Source organism: Sphaerodactylus townsendi, linkage group LG01, assembly GCF_021028975.2.
Source record: "Sphaerodactylus townsendi isolate TG3544 linkage group LG01, MPM_Stown_v2.3, whole genome shotgun sequence".
Classification (NCBI taxonomy): Eukaryota; Metazoa; Chordata; class Lepidosauria; order Squamata; family Sphaerodactylidae; genus Sphaerodactylus; species Sphaerodactylus townsendi.
This window is the reverse complement of record NC_059425.1, coordinates 34731829-34748156: the sequence shown is the minus strand read 5'-3', so window position 1 is coordinate 34748156 and position 16328 is coordinate 34731829. Positions and strand designations below refer to the sequence as shown.

At 40.0% G+C, this 16328-nt stretch overlaps 1 protein-coding gene across 6 annotated transcripts in view; it reads right to left on the bottom strand.

The window, feature by feature from the left end:
• The window catches only part of USP34 (ubiquitin specific peptidase 34), a 117333-nt gene extending 101212 nt beyond the window's left edge, over nt 1–16121 (bottom strand). For all 6 annotated transcript variants that reach the window (XM_048517715.1, XM_048517742.1, XM_048517723.1 and 3 more), the window contains exons 1-3: nt 15724–16121; nt 2825–2912; nt 141–570 (exon numbers count right to left, since the gene is read on the bottom strand). In XM_048517715.1, the coding sequence (XP_048373672.1) occupies nt 141–570; nt 2825–2912; nt 15724–15766 (561 nt within the window). In that variant the 5' untranslated portion in view covers nt 15767–16121. The remainder of the gene's footprint in view (nt 1–140; nt 571–2824; nt 2913–15723) is intronic.
• Nucleotides 16122–16328: the final 207 nt, after the last annotated feature.

Genomic DNA, 16328 nt, shown 5'->3' with positions numbered 1-16328 from the left:
ATGGAAAATCCCCTACATTGTAATAACCGTCATGAACTCAGTATGAATATGCATTGCTTGGTTTCTGTCATTAAACCTGAGTTAATTTTGCTTCTATTTTTCAAAAAAGGACAATATATTAAGAATTAGGTAATACATACCTCTATTGTGGGGTGAGTGTTATGCTTGTAAGCAGTATACAGAGGAAACTGTATCTGAAAGATTTTTGCTACGCAAAGCAAAAGTTTCTCCTTCTCCTCAGTACTCCATACACTGAATAAATCAGTGCATTTTGTGGATTCCTCATCTGTCAGGATGCAAGTTCTTCCAGAGTCCAGCTTCTTCTCTATGAATTTATGTCGTTCCCCATTTTCTTCGTCTCCATCTCCATGAGATTCTCTTTCTACATTCAGTGGCTCATCAGATGGATTATTCTCATCTTGCCATGCTGAGTCTATGTTAATAGTGCAATGTTTACACAGCTGGTCCCGAAGAGCTTGAACTTGGGCAATCACTAAATTTATAAGGGCACATACAACTTGGTTGAAGATCTCCAGATGCTTGTACTCCTTGAAGCAGCACAGACATTGCCTGTTTTTGAAAATAGAAGGTATTTAAAATATTGTACCAAACTGAAAATTTCTGGAGAAATTCAGGAAGAGTTATCTTGTGCTAATTCAGGTAGACAATGATGGGTTATTCTTCACGTTCCATGATTGAAAGAAATGTACAAAATGACTGTGGTCAAATAATATTGTGAAATATATTCTTGAGATATGAAAAGCATTATTATGATTTTAGAATAACAACATCCAAGCTCCACAGTTTTGGCTCAGCTTAGTAGCCAGTCAGAATTTTGGCTGCTACTGTCATCCGCCTGCAAGCCCTCCTGCATTCCCAGACAATTCAGGGTAAGGCCGTTTCCGCATGGCCACACTGCGTGGGTGCGTCAGCGTAAACGACGTCAATGCACACACACACCCCGGGACCGTTCGCATGGACGGTCCCGGTAGGGGTGGGGAAGACGGCGCAGCCTGCACAGAGGTTGCGCCGTCCCCCGAACACCTTACCATTCCTCCGGCGCATCGCACAGGCCAGGGGACATGCCCCCCTGCCCTGCGCGACAGCTCTGGAGTCGCAGGGCAGGGGGGCGTGTCCCCTGGCCTGTGCGACACGCTGGAAGGCCGGAGGGACAGTAAGGCGCTTGGGAAGGGGGGGAACTGGCACCTTCCAGCCGCTGCCGTTCGCACGGCAGCGTTTGGAAGCTGCTGTTTCTGAAAAACCTCACTCAGGGAGTGAGGTTCGGAAACAGCGGCTTTGCGCCGCTCGGGAGTTGCGATGCAGCAGTGCCGGCCATGCGAACGGTCTCCCAGGGACGCTGTTTTTAGCGTCCCTGGGACGCTGTATTTGGCCTGTGTGGAAAGGGCCTAAGAGTCAATCTTTCATTTTGAGTCATACTCTAACAAACATTAAAAGTTGTTTGCATTGCTCAATGTTTCTGATCTTCCATAGTACTTGGTGCAAAACAAGAGACAATTTTTACACGATGCTGGAGAAAGTCAGAAATAGCAAGAGACATTCCTAACACTTCCAACTTTCTCCCAAGCTTAACTTAGAAGAGGGAGACTTCTCTTTTAGTCAGTGGATCTAGAGAGGGTGGAGGGGGAGGGATTTCTTTCTCCCAAGCTTAACTTAGAAGAGGGAGACTTCTCTTTTAGTCAGTGGATCTAGAGAGGGTGGAGGGGGAGGGATTTCTTTGCACCTCATCCCACTCCTCCTCTGAATTCCCTGTGATGCACAAAGAATTTGAGTAAGGAGGTCCTCATGCCAGCACCATGAGGACAAACAATCAGGAGACTTATATGGATGGTCAACTACTGAAATCTTTGTCAATAGTTGTATATTGAACAAGCATGATATAGCTAGCAAGATTTTATACTTAAAATGTATTAAATAGCAAAATGGAAGGTAATGAAAGCTTTGGAGAGGAAAGTTCTGTTATTGGAGATTATATTAAAAACTGGCTGTCATACTTTTCAGTGAAACCCTTAAAGCTGATTTTAGAAAGGGCCACAGATGAAATCACAGCATATAAATATATACAAGCAGAAGAATCCAAGGGGATATATTATTTCTTCTATGATGCTCAAGAGAAACAACCCCGCGGTTTAACTAACTATCCAGTGAATTTAGCAGAATGTCTCCTGAAATGGTTTGCTAGCCAAATAGACCCTGCTTAGGAGGCACAGAAAATCCCACCTTCCAGGAGATTTATTAGAAGCATGTGCTTTTCCTAGTGGAGCCTTCCACAAACTCAGAGATCAACTATGTAGTTGTTTTCCCGCCAATTGTGCGTTTTCCCACCTTTTCCAAAAAGACTAACCTAGTTTCTATTTTGAACTTTAAGTTATGAGTTTAGTTCTAGTACACAATAATGCTGTTTTAATGTTTGAACTTACTGCGCTGAGCATATATAGCCATTGCAAGCTAATTTTAACTAATTACTGTTTTTCCCCGTTTGTGAGAGTGTTCGCAAAAGCTGATCTCAATTAAATGAAACTTTAAAATTATAGATGAAAGTTACAAAACATGGTATACTTTGCCAATGTCCTGTTCCATAGGAAGTTTGCTATATATTTACCCCAAAACATTCTCTTCTTTATAATGCAGCTGGAATCCACAGACCCCGTTCACCATGCTGTCTTCAATTCTGCTCCATCTGTGATATGCCTGCTATAGTATTTTTTACACTACTCTGAACATTTTAGCACATAAAAGAACAACATAAAAGAGCCTATCCAGAGATCCATCATAAAATTGCAAGTACTTAAAAGTTAAAGTTTACCTTTGTGTCCAGGTGTTGATGTAAGCAAAAACCTTGAGCGCATGTTCCTTTCTGAGCTGCAATCCATCTCCACCCTCAATGTCTGATACTAAAGAAAAAGTCATTAGTGCACTGAAGACTTGGAATTCCTTTTCATTTACTTTAAGTACAGTAATTAAGCATTTTTCTAAACACGTTAGCGATAAACCCTAAAAAAGTTTGGAACAGCATTATTTCTTTTTTTTTAAAAAATCATTTTATTTCCAACAAACTGAACACCACAGATATGTCAGAGGATTGCAATTTATTATTATTGTAGATTTCACAGCTGCCAGATCTTTAGCTGGTTGTTGGCCTTCATTACAATTCGAGCCTCACCCAGAGGCCTAGGAAGTTGTAATGTATCGGTGTAGTATTCGTGCAGATCCCAGCAGGGCTGCCTTCTGAATTTGACAGATGTTAATTTTGTCAATTCGAAGGTATTTCAAGTGATGCCCTCGTGTTTTTGGGATGGCGCCCAGCGTGCCGATTACCACTGGGACAACCTCAGCTGGTTTGTGCCATAGACGCTGAAGCTCAGTTTTCAAATCAGTAAAGTCCAGTAATGTAGGAAGCCACATGGATCCTGAATTTATATAACTTTTTGAATCATTGTTGAACAGGATGAACTAAGATGCCAAGCCATAGGTGAAAGTATTCAGAAGTATATGGAATATAGCAAACTGTGTGCCTTAGTGGCCTCTATACTATAATTCTCACAAACCAAAAGAATGTAGTCATAGGACAACTGGAAAAGGGCAATTATTTCATTTAGAAAAGTGAAGAAGATAAACCACAAGAACAGTAAATAATCAACAGAACTGAAAAAATCAACAATATTTTCCTCATCCCATCATGCAAGAAAGAGAACTCAAGGAAAGCAGTTCTATTTCAATACTTTCAATTGACACATGGTATGCAATCCCTATTAAGAATCACTGATGTGTTTCAGTTGTTAAATGGCACAGAAAAACATCTGTTTGGCCAGAATCAACCTAAGAAGTTACTGGCAAAAAAATATTAAAGAGGAGATCAAATAAGGTGAAAATGTGATACTACTGAGAAGCAGATTTAGGGCTACATATTTCAATGGAGAATTGGGAAAAAGTATTTCAAAAGGTAGATGAAGATTTCATTAACTATTATGATTATGGAAACCTGTTTGACAGAAAAGATCTGGCCACTGTGGTACATGCCCTGGTAATCCAGATTAGATTACTGCAATGAGCTCTATGTGAAACCTCCCTTGCAAAGCATTCTGAAATTTCAATTGGTACAGAATGCTGCAGCTAGGTTGTTGACTATAGTGGGTTACAGTGATCACAACACTCCAGTCTTGGCCCACCTTCATTGGCTTCCAGTTTGTTTCCAGACACAAGTCAAGATGATGGTCTTGACTTTCAAAGACATATATTGTTTGTAACCAACACACCTGAAGGACCTCCTAATCCCTTAGGAACACGCCTTACCATTTATGTTTCTATTATAATGGTTTTGTAATTTATGTCATGTATCTTTTAAACTGTTAACAGCCCTAGTGGCCCTTGTAAGAACAGAAAGATGGGATATAATTTTTGTAAATGATAATAATAAATAACAAGTTGAGGCATATGAAAGAGTGAAATATGAACAGATGGATACAAAGGAGAATGAATGGGAGAATGGACCTAAAGTCCAGTAAGCATACACAAGTGATTATTTCTAGTTGTCTACCTGTGATTCAAGGGAAGTAAAATAGATATGATCTTCTTTAATCTTTGTCTTCCTTAAATGTTAAGGTATGCAAAACTAGAAACCAAAGAATGAGTGGCCAAATTTTCAAGCAGCTTTAAACATGAAACATCACTTAATGAGGCAATCCACTGGAGCAAAGAATTTTTCAGCAGCAGACTGTGGCATTGTTTCCCCACCATCACTGAATCCAAACAGTGTAGATCTGCAGAACTATTTTGTGCCTACTGGGTTCTGACCTACGGGAGCAAGCAGACTGTTCTGCAGTAGGTTTGCTCAACATTTTGCAAAGAAAACATCTTCATCCATTCCAACCTGGGCTCTTCTGAGGATCTTTAGTTTGGAGAGGAGGCGGCTGAGGGGGGATATGACTGAAGTCTACAAAATTATGCATGGGGTAGAAAATGTTGACAGAGAGAAATTTTTCTCTCTTTCTCATAATACTAGAACCAGGGGGCATTCATTGAAAATGCTGGGGGGAAGAATTAGGACTAATAAAAGGAAACACTTCTTCACGCAACGTGTGATTGGTGTTTGGAATATGCTGCCACAGGAGGTGGTGATGGCCACTAACCTGGATAGCTTTCAAAGGGGCTTGGACAGATTTATGGAGGAGAAGTCGATTTATGGCTACCAATCTTGATCCTCCTTGATCTGAGATTGCAAATGCCTTAACAGACCCGGTGATCGGGAGCAACAGCCGCAGAAGGCCATTGCGTTCACATCCTGCATGTGAGCTCCCAAAGGCACCTGGTGGGCCACTGCGAGTAGCAGAGAGCTGGACTAGATGGACTTTGGTCTGATCCAGCTGGCTTGTTCTTATGTTCTTAGGAGTTCAACACCTGTCAGGAGAGCAGCTGAGCCAGATTACTTTCCAGTGTATTTAGGTGATGCTTGGAAAAGTTGCCTCACTGGGTGAACTGGTTCACTTGGTACAAAACTGTGTTCTTATTCCAGCTCCCTGCCTCCAGCACCTCAACACTCCAACCTTTCTATCCAAGCCTGAGGGCCCTACCACTTAAGGAAACCTGACTAGCCCTGCCTGCAGAATACAGTACAAATTATGAGAATGACCACAGCGAATGGCATATGAATGTTCAGATCGTAGGCCAGGGTAAAAGGGAAGCCAGGCCAAGCCGTTTGCACAGCTGAGAGATTCTACCCAACAATGTGATATGGGGCAATATTGTAAAAACAATTTCACCAGCTGCTTGGTGCCAGCATGGTTTGATGGTTAAGAGCCAGCATGATTTGATGGTTAAGAGAGGCGGACTCTAACCAGCTCAGTTCCCTATTCCTCCATGTGAAACCTGCTGGGTGACCTTGGGCCAGTCACAGTTCTCCCAGAACTCTCTCAGTCCATCTGGAGGCAGGCTATGGCAAACCATATCCAAACATCTCTTGCCTCAATAGCCTGTGGAGTCACCATAAATCAATAATAACTATCTTGGCACCACCAGTTGTGCTCATGACAGGAGAAAGTTGAACAAGAGTAAAGTAGATATCAAATGCATTAGACAATTCAGCCAGCCAGCCAATCAAGCTAAGCAACGCATAAGAAAACCAACATCTCCTTTCACAGTAAGAGAATCACCTGCCTAAGAATTGGCAGCTTCAGGAATCTGTTTACTGTTCTGAGATATTAGGTGCTTATAAATTATAAAAAATTCAAAAAAGTACCATGAATAACTCTGCTTATCCAAGTGGAAAGAGGTGGTCTTCAACAACTAGATAGTATAAGCCTTGTTGGATTTTACTGACTACCTAGTTAGTACATCACCTAACTCAGTCTTCTGCTTGAACCAAAGCAGTTTTTCATGGGCACTCAGCCTTGCAATGCTTCTCCGCTCTAATTTTTTTTAATGATTCCTGAAATCTGTTTTGTTCCCAGCACCACGGTGGATCTGTAACACATCCTATATTACATATTAAGACTATGAACCACACACTAGGGATTATCCCATCATGCCTTGAAACTTTTACCTACACTTTTAAGCTTTCTCTGTTAACGTTTGTGTATATATATATACACACACATATATATAAAACACCATTTTCTACATACATTATATTTTCTTCACAATTTCATATATATTCCTCTTTTTTCTTCAAACGCCGAGACACAAACTCAAAAACATAAAAATATTTTAGCTCCATAAAATCTAACATAAGTTTTCATGAACTACAGCCTATTACTTAATATGGAACATGTGGATCTTAGTTATGCAGACATTACTAAAAACCAACACAATCAAATGCAGGAAGCAATGAGTAAAATGCGATTGGAAAATCAGAGACAAATATCTGGGTATGTAAAATTAGTGCCAAACAAGGGGTGAGAAGTCAAAGGGAAATAAAATGAATCACCCAACACAACAATCTAATCAAGAAAGTTCAATCACTACTTAACAGACCAAAACAGTGATGCTCAGATGTGGTTGCATTTGTAATATGAGAGAAATTATCCTCTGATATTGCCATTTGTTCTTTTTATGCTTTCCCCAAATATTTGTGGAATTATTGCTTTGCTAGTTTTATGTACTTCTGCAACTTGATTTGAATGTTTTGGAAGCCATGAAACAAAATAAAAATCTCAAATAAAAATATTTTAAGGAATTAGTAGTAAAATAAATATAGAGGAAATGAATAGCAGCAAAGGTACTTTTGGAATGTTATGAGTAAATTCCTGGGAAGTAGTTGAGAACCAACAGAGAATAAACTGTAATTAGATTTGAATGATAACAGTCAAGCCAGATTTCAAACAAGGTACCTTGCACACATGTCACTCAAACAGTACATTTAACAGACAGAAAAGAAGATTTTAAAGTCCTAATTAACTGATATATCCACCCAAATGATGCAATATACAAATACTGAAAAGTAAATTGTAATCCCCAAGGTTCTTTCCAGCTGAAATTCAGAAAGGGATGCAATTAGCCACACTTGCAGTTGTCCAAACAGTTGCCCCCCAGAAAGCTCAGATGTAGAAACAATCCCCTTTCTTTCTTGCAGCCCACACACAAGCACATTTTCCAGAACTGCTTCAGGGGGAATGCTGAGGCTCAAGTGGAAAAGAATGAAACACCACCACACCACACCACTTCACCCAATGTTTTGACTAAGCAGGTATCAGCAACACCAAATATGAATAATCCTAAAAGCAACAATAATCCTAAAAGCAACAAAAAAAGAATCATAAGAATTATAATCCTTAGGATTCAGCCCTATACCACCTGCATTAACTGTGAAGAATGCCACTGATATTTATCAATGAAATCACAAGACCACCAGAATCTTATAAAACTCTCTCAAGAACTGCAGCTGTTTAGGGAATACTATCAAAGTATTTCAGAATTGGAACTCAAAGTTACTGTATAACAATGAAACATTCCAGGTGAAACTTAACTAGACTTATTTGGGAAATTATACTTAATGTTGATCAATTCACAAAGTGTGGTTCAAAAAAATTCTCACAATAGGATTACAGAAAGTTTGGAGATTTTTTTTCAAGATTTTTTCCAAGTTTTATATAAAATGTAAAAAAACAAAACAAAGAACCACCCCGGAATTAGGAAAAACACGCATATATTATAAGTAGTAGATTTTGCTTCTACAAGAAAAATGATAGGAATTTTTTTAAAATAAATACATTTAAGAAAAATGTGCCACCTCATAAAACTACTGCATGAGATCTTGAAAGCCATTTTGCTAGGCAACTCACAACCAACATTACCAAGGATTCCAATCCTCAATTAATACTTGTCAGCACTGAGGAGGGGGCAGACTACAGGTTGAAGATGGGAAGGAAAGAAGGTAAACCTGCAGGGGATAGGAGCAGAAGATGTAAGCAACTAGACATAACAACTAGACATAAGAACAGTTTTTTCCCGAATGCCATCACTCTGTTAAACAAATAATTCCCTCGATAATGTCAAACTATTTATTATATATTTATTATATAATTACTGCACTACTTTTTTTCATCATTCCTATTACCCATCTCCTCCCAATTATGACTGTATGACTATAGCCTGTGCTGACATTTCATTTTATTTTATGATTTTACATTTTATGTTTTTATTACTATTGATTGTTTCCTGATTGCTTACTAGACCTATATGACAATCATTAAGTGCTGTACCTTATGATTCTTGACAAATGTATTTTCTTTTATGTACACTGAGAGCATATGCACCGGAGACAAATTCCTTGTGTGTCCAATCACACTTGGCCAATAAAGATTCTATTCTATTCTATTCTATTCTATTCAAGCAAAACATGGAGATGGGGAACCGAAAAAGGGGCAGCTGAGGGAGGGAAGGGCCAGAGGAGAGAAACAGAAAAGGATATGTAGGTGGATGGGTTGATACGAAAGAAGGGGAAAGACTACAGGGACTGCTGTAAAAGATAACGGTGGTCCCCTGTGCAAGCACCAGTCATGGGGTGATGTCACATCATGATGTTTACTGGGCAGACTTTGTTTACGGGTGGTTTGTCATTGCCTTCCTCAGTCTACACACTTTACCCCGAACAAGCTGGATACTCATTTTACTGATCTCAGAAGGATGGAAAGTTGAGCCAACCTTGAGCTGGCTATGTGAAACCAACTTCTGTCCGGACGGAACTCAGGTTGTGAGCAGAGTTTTGACTGCTGTTAACCACTCTGTGTCCCAAAGGCAAAAACAAAAAGCTAAAGAAGTTTTGGTGGGGCAGCTGTTTGTTTCTATCTTATTTGATGTTGACCAGGACTTTTAGGGACTTTCCCTTCTGGGGTGGGCGGTTCCCAAATCTTACAAATAAAGTATTTTTAAATAGGCTGGGGGTGCTAACCTGTGTTAGCATTATAATATAATAATAATATAACAAGAGGTGGGTAACCACTGACTAAGAACCAAACTAATGTGATTTTGGGAAAGTATACTCTGAAACAGATTCAACGATTTTCTACTGCCTATACAAGAATGCCAGGATCTACTGCAATTTTGCAAGCAAGTTACAAGACAAAACATACTTACAAGCTAGCCTGCTCACACACATCTATATTAATATGTAACCTAACCTGGAGGAGGGGAGACACATAATGCTTTTCCTTGCTTGGTCATGTGAAGGTTGATTTGTGCTATCCAATTCTAGGTTTATGTAGAAGTTCCAATCAATTCAATGGCAATTGCTCCCAAAAAACTTGTGCACAAGACTGCAGCATTACCACAGGAAACTGGAACAGCAGCTTTTTACAAACCTGCTATAAATAAACTCATGTGTTAACTTCTGTATTTTAGAATTTAATTCCAAGAGTGAAATACATATGCATGACATTATTTACTGATGGTGCCCATGTGGGGAAACAACAATTTCTGCCTGAAAATACACAGCTAACACATATTGGTACCATTATAAATGATAGTTATACACATTGCTTATTCAAGAACCCATTCAAATCCAAAACTAAGGTATGACATAGTACAAAATACAGAACCTAGAGTAAAGAAATAGCAGTTAAATTAAGGAAAGCCTTTATAAGCAAGTGAACCACACCGTTTCTAGCTACATGATGATTCACTTAATACATAATACACAAATTGAATTCACTGTGGCACTTAAACCCTCAGTTTCTAACATGATGGAAATATAACATACAGATCTGTTTTAAATCAGAAACACCCATGTAATGAACTGGTAGTGGCACCATAAGTAGAATTACACCCTTGTAAGCCTGTTGACTTCAATGGGCTTAGAATGTTTAACATTCCTTTGGATGGCACTATGAGATGCAGAGTTCACTTTTTCTCTGAAACAGATGCATATAATGTTCTGATGTTACCTTTTGGAGACAGTGTCTCTACATTTTACAATAAAACAAGGACCCAAAGAAATCAGGCCAGTTAAACTATCAGAGATGAAGATTTATGCAAGATTGAAGAAAAACAAGTAGGCTTATTTGACTTGCACTTGGTAAACAAAATTTTAACTATCCCATGTACATTTTATATGCTGCACAAATATCTCAAAAGTTTTTCTAAGAACAAAATGAGTTATATTGAACTATTACTATTTGGTAAGGGGGTGGGGGTGAAAAAGACACAAAGCGTGGTTTTCTACACTGTATTCAACCCAATTCAGAATTTTATTCAAGAATTATTCTTCTTAGAATATTTTGAGGTATAACTCAACACACACTCTCCTTGCACTGAATTAACCTTTAAATATTTTTAAAGAAAATTGCCCTCACATTTTTATAAAGTTACCAATGCAAGATGAGTAGCACTTCAACACTTTTAGCACTTCCCAAGTTTGCATGATATGCTACCACTGTTAGCGTTAGCTACAGGGGACAAAACCGTCCATTTCAGTCAGAAGAAATACTATTTGTTAGTTTCAGTTCAGGCTGGCTCAAACCAACAACATTCCCTTTAACTAAAAGATGGTCCTAACTAGTGCTGCCAGCTGGCCTGGAGAAAATGTCCTGTCCCTTTGAGGGAGGTTTAATGTGTAGCACTGGAAAGCTGTTCATGGTATGGTGGCAAATAACATCATCTGGTACCGTGTTTCCCTGAAAATAAGACAGTGTCTTATATTAATTTTTGCTCCCAAAGATGCACTATGTCTTATTTTCAGGGGATTTCTTATTTTTCTATGTCTTATTTGTGTCTTATTTTTGCTACGTCTTACTTTCGGGGGATGCCTTATATTTCAAACTTCAGCAAAACCTCTACTACGTCTTATTTTCAGGGAATGTCTTATATTCGGGGAAACAGGGTAAATAATACCTTATGAAACCTCCAATTAAAGGGAAAGTATTTTTTTCTACTCATACCTGTAATGAGCAACTTACTTTCTCCTCTTCATTCACTGTGCACAGAAGAGGCGTGTGGATTTATACCCTGTCTTTCTCTCCTGCAAGGAGACTCTAGGCAGCTTACAAACTCCTTTTCCTTCCTCTCCCCACAACAGACATCTTGTGAGGTAGGTGAGGCTGAGAGAGTTCTGAGAGAACTGTGACTAGCTCAAGGTCACCCAGCAGGAATGCAGGAGTGGGGAAACAAATCTGGTTCACCAGATAAAAGACTCTGCTGCTCATGTAGAGGAGGGGGGAATCAAATCCAGTTCTCCAGATTAGCGTCCACCACTCTTAACCACTATACCATGCAGCCACAGGAATAAAGATGTGGGGTAGACTTCTCCATGGAGACATATAGTCACCAAACATATCCCTCTGAGAGCTTTCTGCACGTCACATTCCTGACTTCTGTCAAAAATCCTGATCCTGTAACCTGGTTCAATGTCAGCAGATAGCTCATGCTGAAACCACTGGAGGGATGTAGATTAGACGGCTAACACTTATCAAATGCTTGACCTGAACAGAGTTCTTTAAATTTAAACAAAAAATACTGTAGATTAAAACGGGAGTCCAGTGACACCTTAAAAACTAACAAAATCAATTCCAGCATAAGCTATTCATAAATCACAGTTCATTTCATCAGTAGCATTGCAGACTGTAAGCTACTCTGGGCAGGCGGCTATATTTGTTATTCCATAAAGACTATGTGTACCAATGAGGCTACATAGATGAGCAGAAATTCCAGTATTATTCACAAGAACAATGTTTTGTTTTGTCTTTGCAATTGCCTCAGTCCATTACAGAAAGCAGTCTAACTACAGAAAGCAGAACCACAAAGAATTCTAAAATACTCCCACATAACTTCAACACAACACTCCAGGCTGTTAAGTATTCCTGTTCTTAAAAGTTGTTTAAGCTATGTTAACAGTTTAGAAGGCGATATCCTCAAATAACCTCCAGAGACAGATGTGCATTACTTTATGCTCTTCTGAAGTAGCCGATTGGCTTTATGCTCTTATGAACACAGTTATAAGACAAGATTGCTGGAGCAAATCAGATGCACAGAAGTCTGGGACTGGTTTCTACTGCATTAATTGGATTTTTGTTCATTTTTTAAACCTTTCTTTCACCCATGGCAGTATAAAACATTTTTGTGAAGCAAATAAACAGGAAGATGGGACCTTTATCACATACAGCGTAAAACTCCCCTACCTTGAAAGTAAATTCTGACTCTCGGAAACACATGCTGGAATAAATGTTTCTAGTCTTTAAGATGCCACTGAAGTTCATTTTTACTTTCCATAACTTCCATTTTGGAACAAGTTTCCCTTTTTTGCCATCAAGTCACAGCCAACTTATGGCAACCTCATAGCATTTTCAAGGCAAGAGACATTCAGAGGTCTGCAGCATGACACTGCACTTCCTTAATGAACTCCTAGCCAAATACTAACCAGGGCTTTCCCGGGTTAGCTTCTGAGATCTGACAAGATCAGACTAGCCTGGGCTATCCAGGCAAGGGCATTCCTTTAATGGGACAGAAATCAAAGTCCCAGTGAAGATGCAGCATAGACAGAAGAAGTAATTTGAAGAAAGGATCTGGAAGGGAATACCAAATCACTGGACCCCTCCCCCACGTGAACCGCTCACCTTTGCGTACACTCTCTCTAAAAATCACTGTCTTAACATTCTTTTTTACCTTATGTCATTTCCTCCCAGTTTCTGCATGCAACCTGATTTCCAAAACTTAAGTCATAAGTATATTTTTTATCAAACACACACACAAAAATCTGTGTTTCAAAGATAACTACAAAACATGCACTACAGAATGTATTCTGTTTGGTTTAGATTATAGGTGCTTAATAATGTTCAGTGACAACTTTACTTTCTGGATCCCTTTCAAGACACAGCTCCAGTACTTCAAGCATAATAAAGAGGCAAGCCAAAATGCTCAGCAGGCAGGGTACAGAACTGCTGGCAATCTCTGACTCACAAGTTTTGATCATGATCTCATTCTTCACTAGCTTTATTTTCTCAAGGCAGGAGATATTTCAAGCAGAAATAATAAAATAACCAAATGATTAGAGTTCCTTAAACGCTCAAATAAATAAAGCTATATAATGAGCTCGAAAGCCTCCTGTGTACAGGAACTATCTGAGTTCATGCAATACAAATTAAAACCTCTTGAAATGGCCTTCCACATCTGAATGATATATAATTTCCCAGGTAGTGGAGAAAGTGAAGAACATATTTTGTCGTCTACCACGCTTTTAGTTTGCTCCATTCATTTTTGTTGGCAATATACAGTAAGCAGAGACACAATGCCATTAGAAGCTTGTTTTTTAAAATGAAAAGAAGTCTCAATGCAATACTACATGTATTAGCTGTGAGATCATTAGGACAGTACACAAACTAAAATAAAATATAAAGATCTCATGACATATTTTATTATCTTCGAGACAAAACATTACTCCATTGGATCTCAGTATTGGTCACTATATTGATGCAACTCTATCAAGGCTATTTAAGTATTATAAATTAGCTTAACTGCTGAATTTGAATGCCTTAAATATCAGGAAAAAATCTTTATGAACTTTATTTTACTCTGTTATTTCAAATTCACTGCTAAAGCATTTCCACTAAATTCAGCAAACCATTATTATTATGGAATTCTAACCAATCAACCTACATCCATTCCAGGTAACTCTCAACTCCAAGGCCAGCACATAATACATGATTACTCCCTCCCCAGGTTAGAAAAGTTATCAGCCAAAGCAAACAATATAATCACTCTACAAAGATAATTACAACAGTGCTCTTAACCCACACAACCAATTGCACAGACTTCCATCTTATGTTTAACAGTAAATTTCTATTATCTCTGCAAGACTTACTCATGAGTACAAGCAGTCACCATTATTGTGATATTTCATGCAATCAGAAATTCTCATAATCTTAAGATAACCAAAATACTAAGTACAAAGCTGGAGTTGATACTTGTCTAAAGATCTGACAGTTGTTTGTGATTTATTCCTTTTTTCAGGGCTTCAATCTAACGGATTTAATTTACAGAGTGTTCTTTCAGAAACAGGCAAGTTCTGATAAAATATTCATTAAAACTGTGCACCCTAATAATTTACACTTTACTGTAATTTACAACAAAATGAATCTTAGGACAGAAAGCCTTTAAAATGATGAAGGCTTGTAGCTTGAGTTTTATGCAAGGTGACAAGGAACCAAAATGTCCCAAATCCAAAAGGACTCACTCTGAAGCAACTCTGCCTAAAATTACAACTGTTTACCTCACTTCCAACTGAAGGTTTAAAATAATTATTTACTAAGCACAACAGAAATCTGTTTGCACCAAATCTCCCAACTCAGGAGTCAAAAGCAGAAGAGCAGCTGAACTTGGGAGTTAGGACCAAAAAAAAAAAAAGCAACCCCTATATTTTATCAAGTAAGGGGAAACCCCCCCCCCCCCAAGAACGAAAAATCACAGAACAGGAAGTACACATCTACCTTCTCCTCCTCCACCATCCTCCAACTAAAAAGCCCCACAACCGCTAATAACCAGGATTACTGTAATCCAACACCTTCGTACTATCTCTCCCCCTCATCTATTCCCACCTAGAGAATCCTAGAGACTTACTCTTGTGGATCAGGAAGGAAAAGAGAGGAGAGTGCTGCAACTAGAGCTTTACTCATTCACTGCTACAAACACAGCAAAGTAGTAGTTCAGGCATGGCCTACAAGCTCATCCCAAGAACAAATAGGCCTTGGTTACAGCTAGTGAGTGGGAGGATGAAATTAAATGGAACACGGGGGAGGGGGGGGAGAGAAAAGGGACATCAAGTTAACTTCACCCATCTTCCTCTTCCACCTGCATCCTTCGAGGAGTATCCCATTAATTCAAGCGCCCCCCCCCCCTTGACACAGATCATTTTGTGGGAACAGCAGAGGAAGAACATCCTCGTCCACCTCAAAGCCGATTTTATGCATGTGCAATCGGGAGTAATCCCCAACCGACTTCCATATACCGGACTGCACTCTTAATTCAAAAATTGACCCTTTCTGCTTTATACATTTAATATAAATACACACACACTACATGCACCCTTCCCTTCCATGCACACCCCATAATGAGGCCCAGCAAGTCGGTAAGGGGGCGGGGGGGAGGGAGGAAAGAAGATCTGAGGGCAAACAGCCCCTCCCCCTTCCCAATTTAACATGGGGAGTTTGTGCAGGTGATGTGAAGAGGAAGAGAAATGCAAACGGACAAATACCATTTTATAATTTTTTCGAGGCCTCGACTTACTCTCGTTTAACACCTCCAGCAGCTCGGCACAGCTCTCGCACATTGTTCATTCAACAACAGCAGCAGCGGCCGCCGCCTCCTCCGCCCGACCATTGATTGATCCGCTCTCGGTCGCCGCTGATTGATTGATGGGCTGGCGGGTGGGGGGAGGGGAACTGAGTGAGACACAGAAAATAGGGAGGGGGGGAAATAACCGTAAAGGAGGAAAAGAATAGGAAGAGAAGGGGGTGAAAGTAGCCGGGAGGGGGGACGGGACAGGGACGAGGGGTGAGTGCCCAATGCAAATGAGCCTGGCGGCGACCGAGGGGGGCGAAGGGAGGAGTAGAAGGCGAGTCACTCACTGACTCCTCAGGCCTCCACGCGCCGCCATTTTGCTGAGGGGGAAGGAGGAGGAGGAGATTGTAAGAGGTGAGGCGGGGGAGGAGGGGTGAAGGAAGAGAGGGAGTGCGCAGGCGCGCGGGCTCGGGTTCGGCTTCTGTTCGGGTATTTCCGGGCAAAGCGGCGGGAGACGGAGGAGGAGCCGAATCTGGGCTGGGAGGAAGGACCGAAGGAAGATAGAAATCGGGGGAGGGCAAAATGGCGGCGTCTCCGAAGGCGGGAGATGT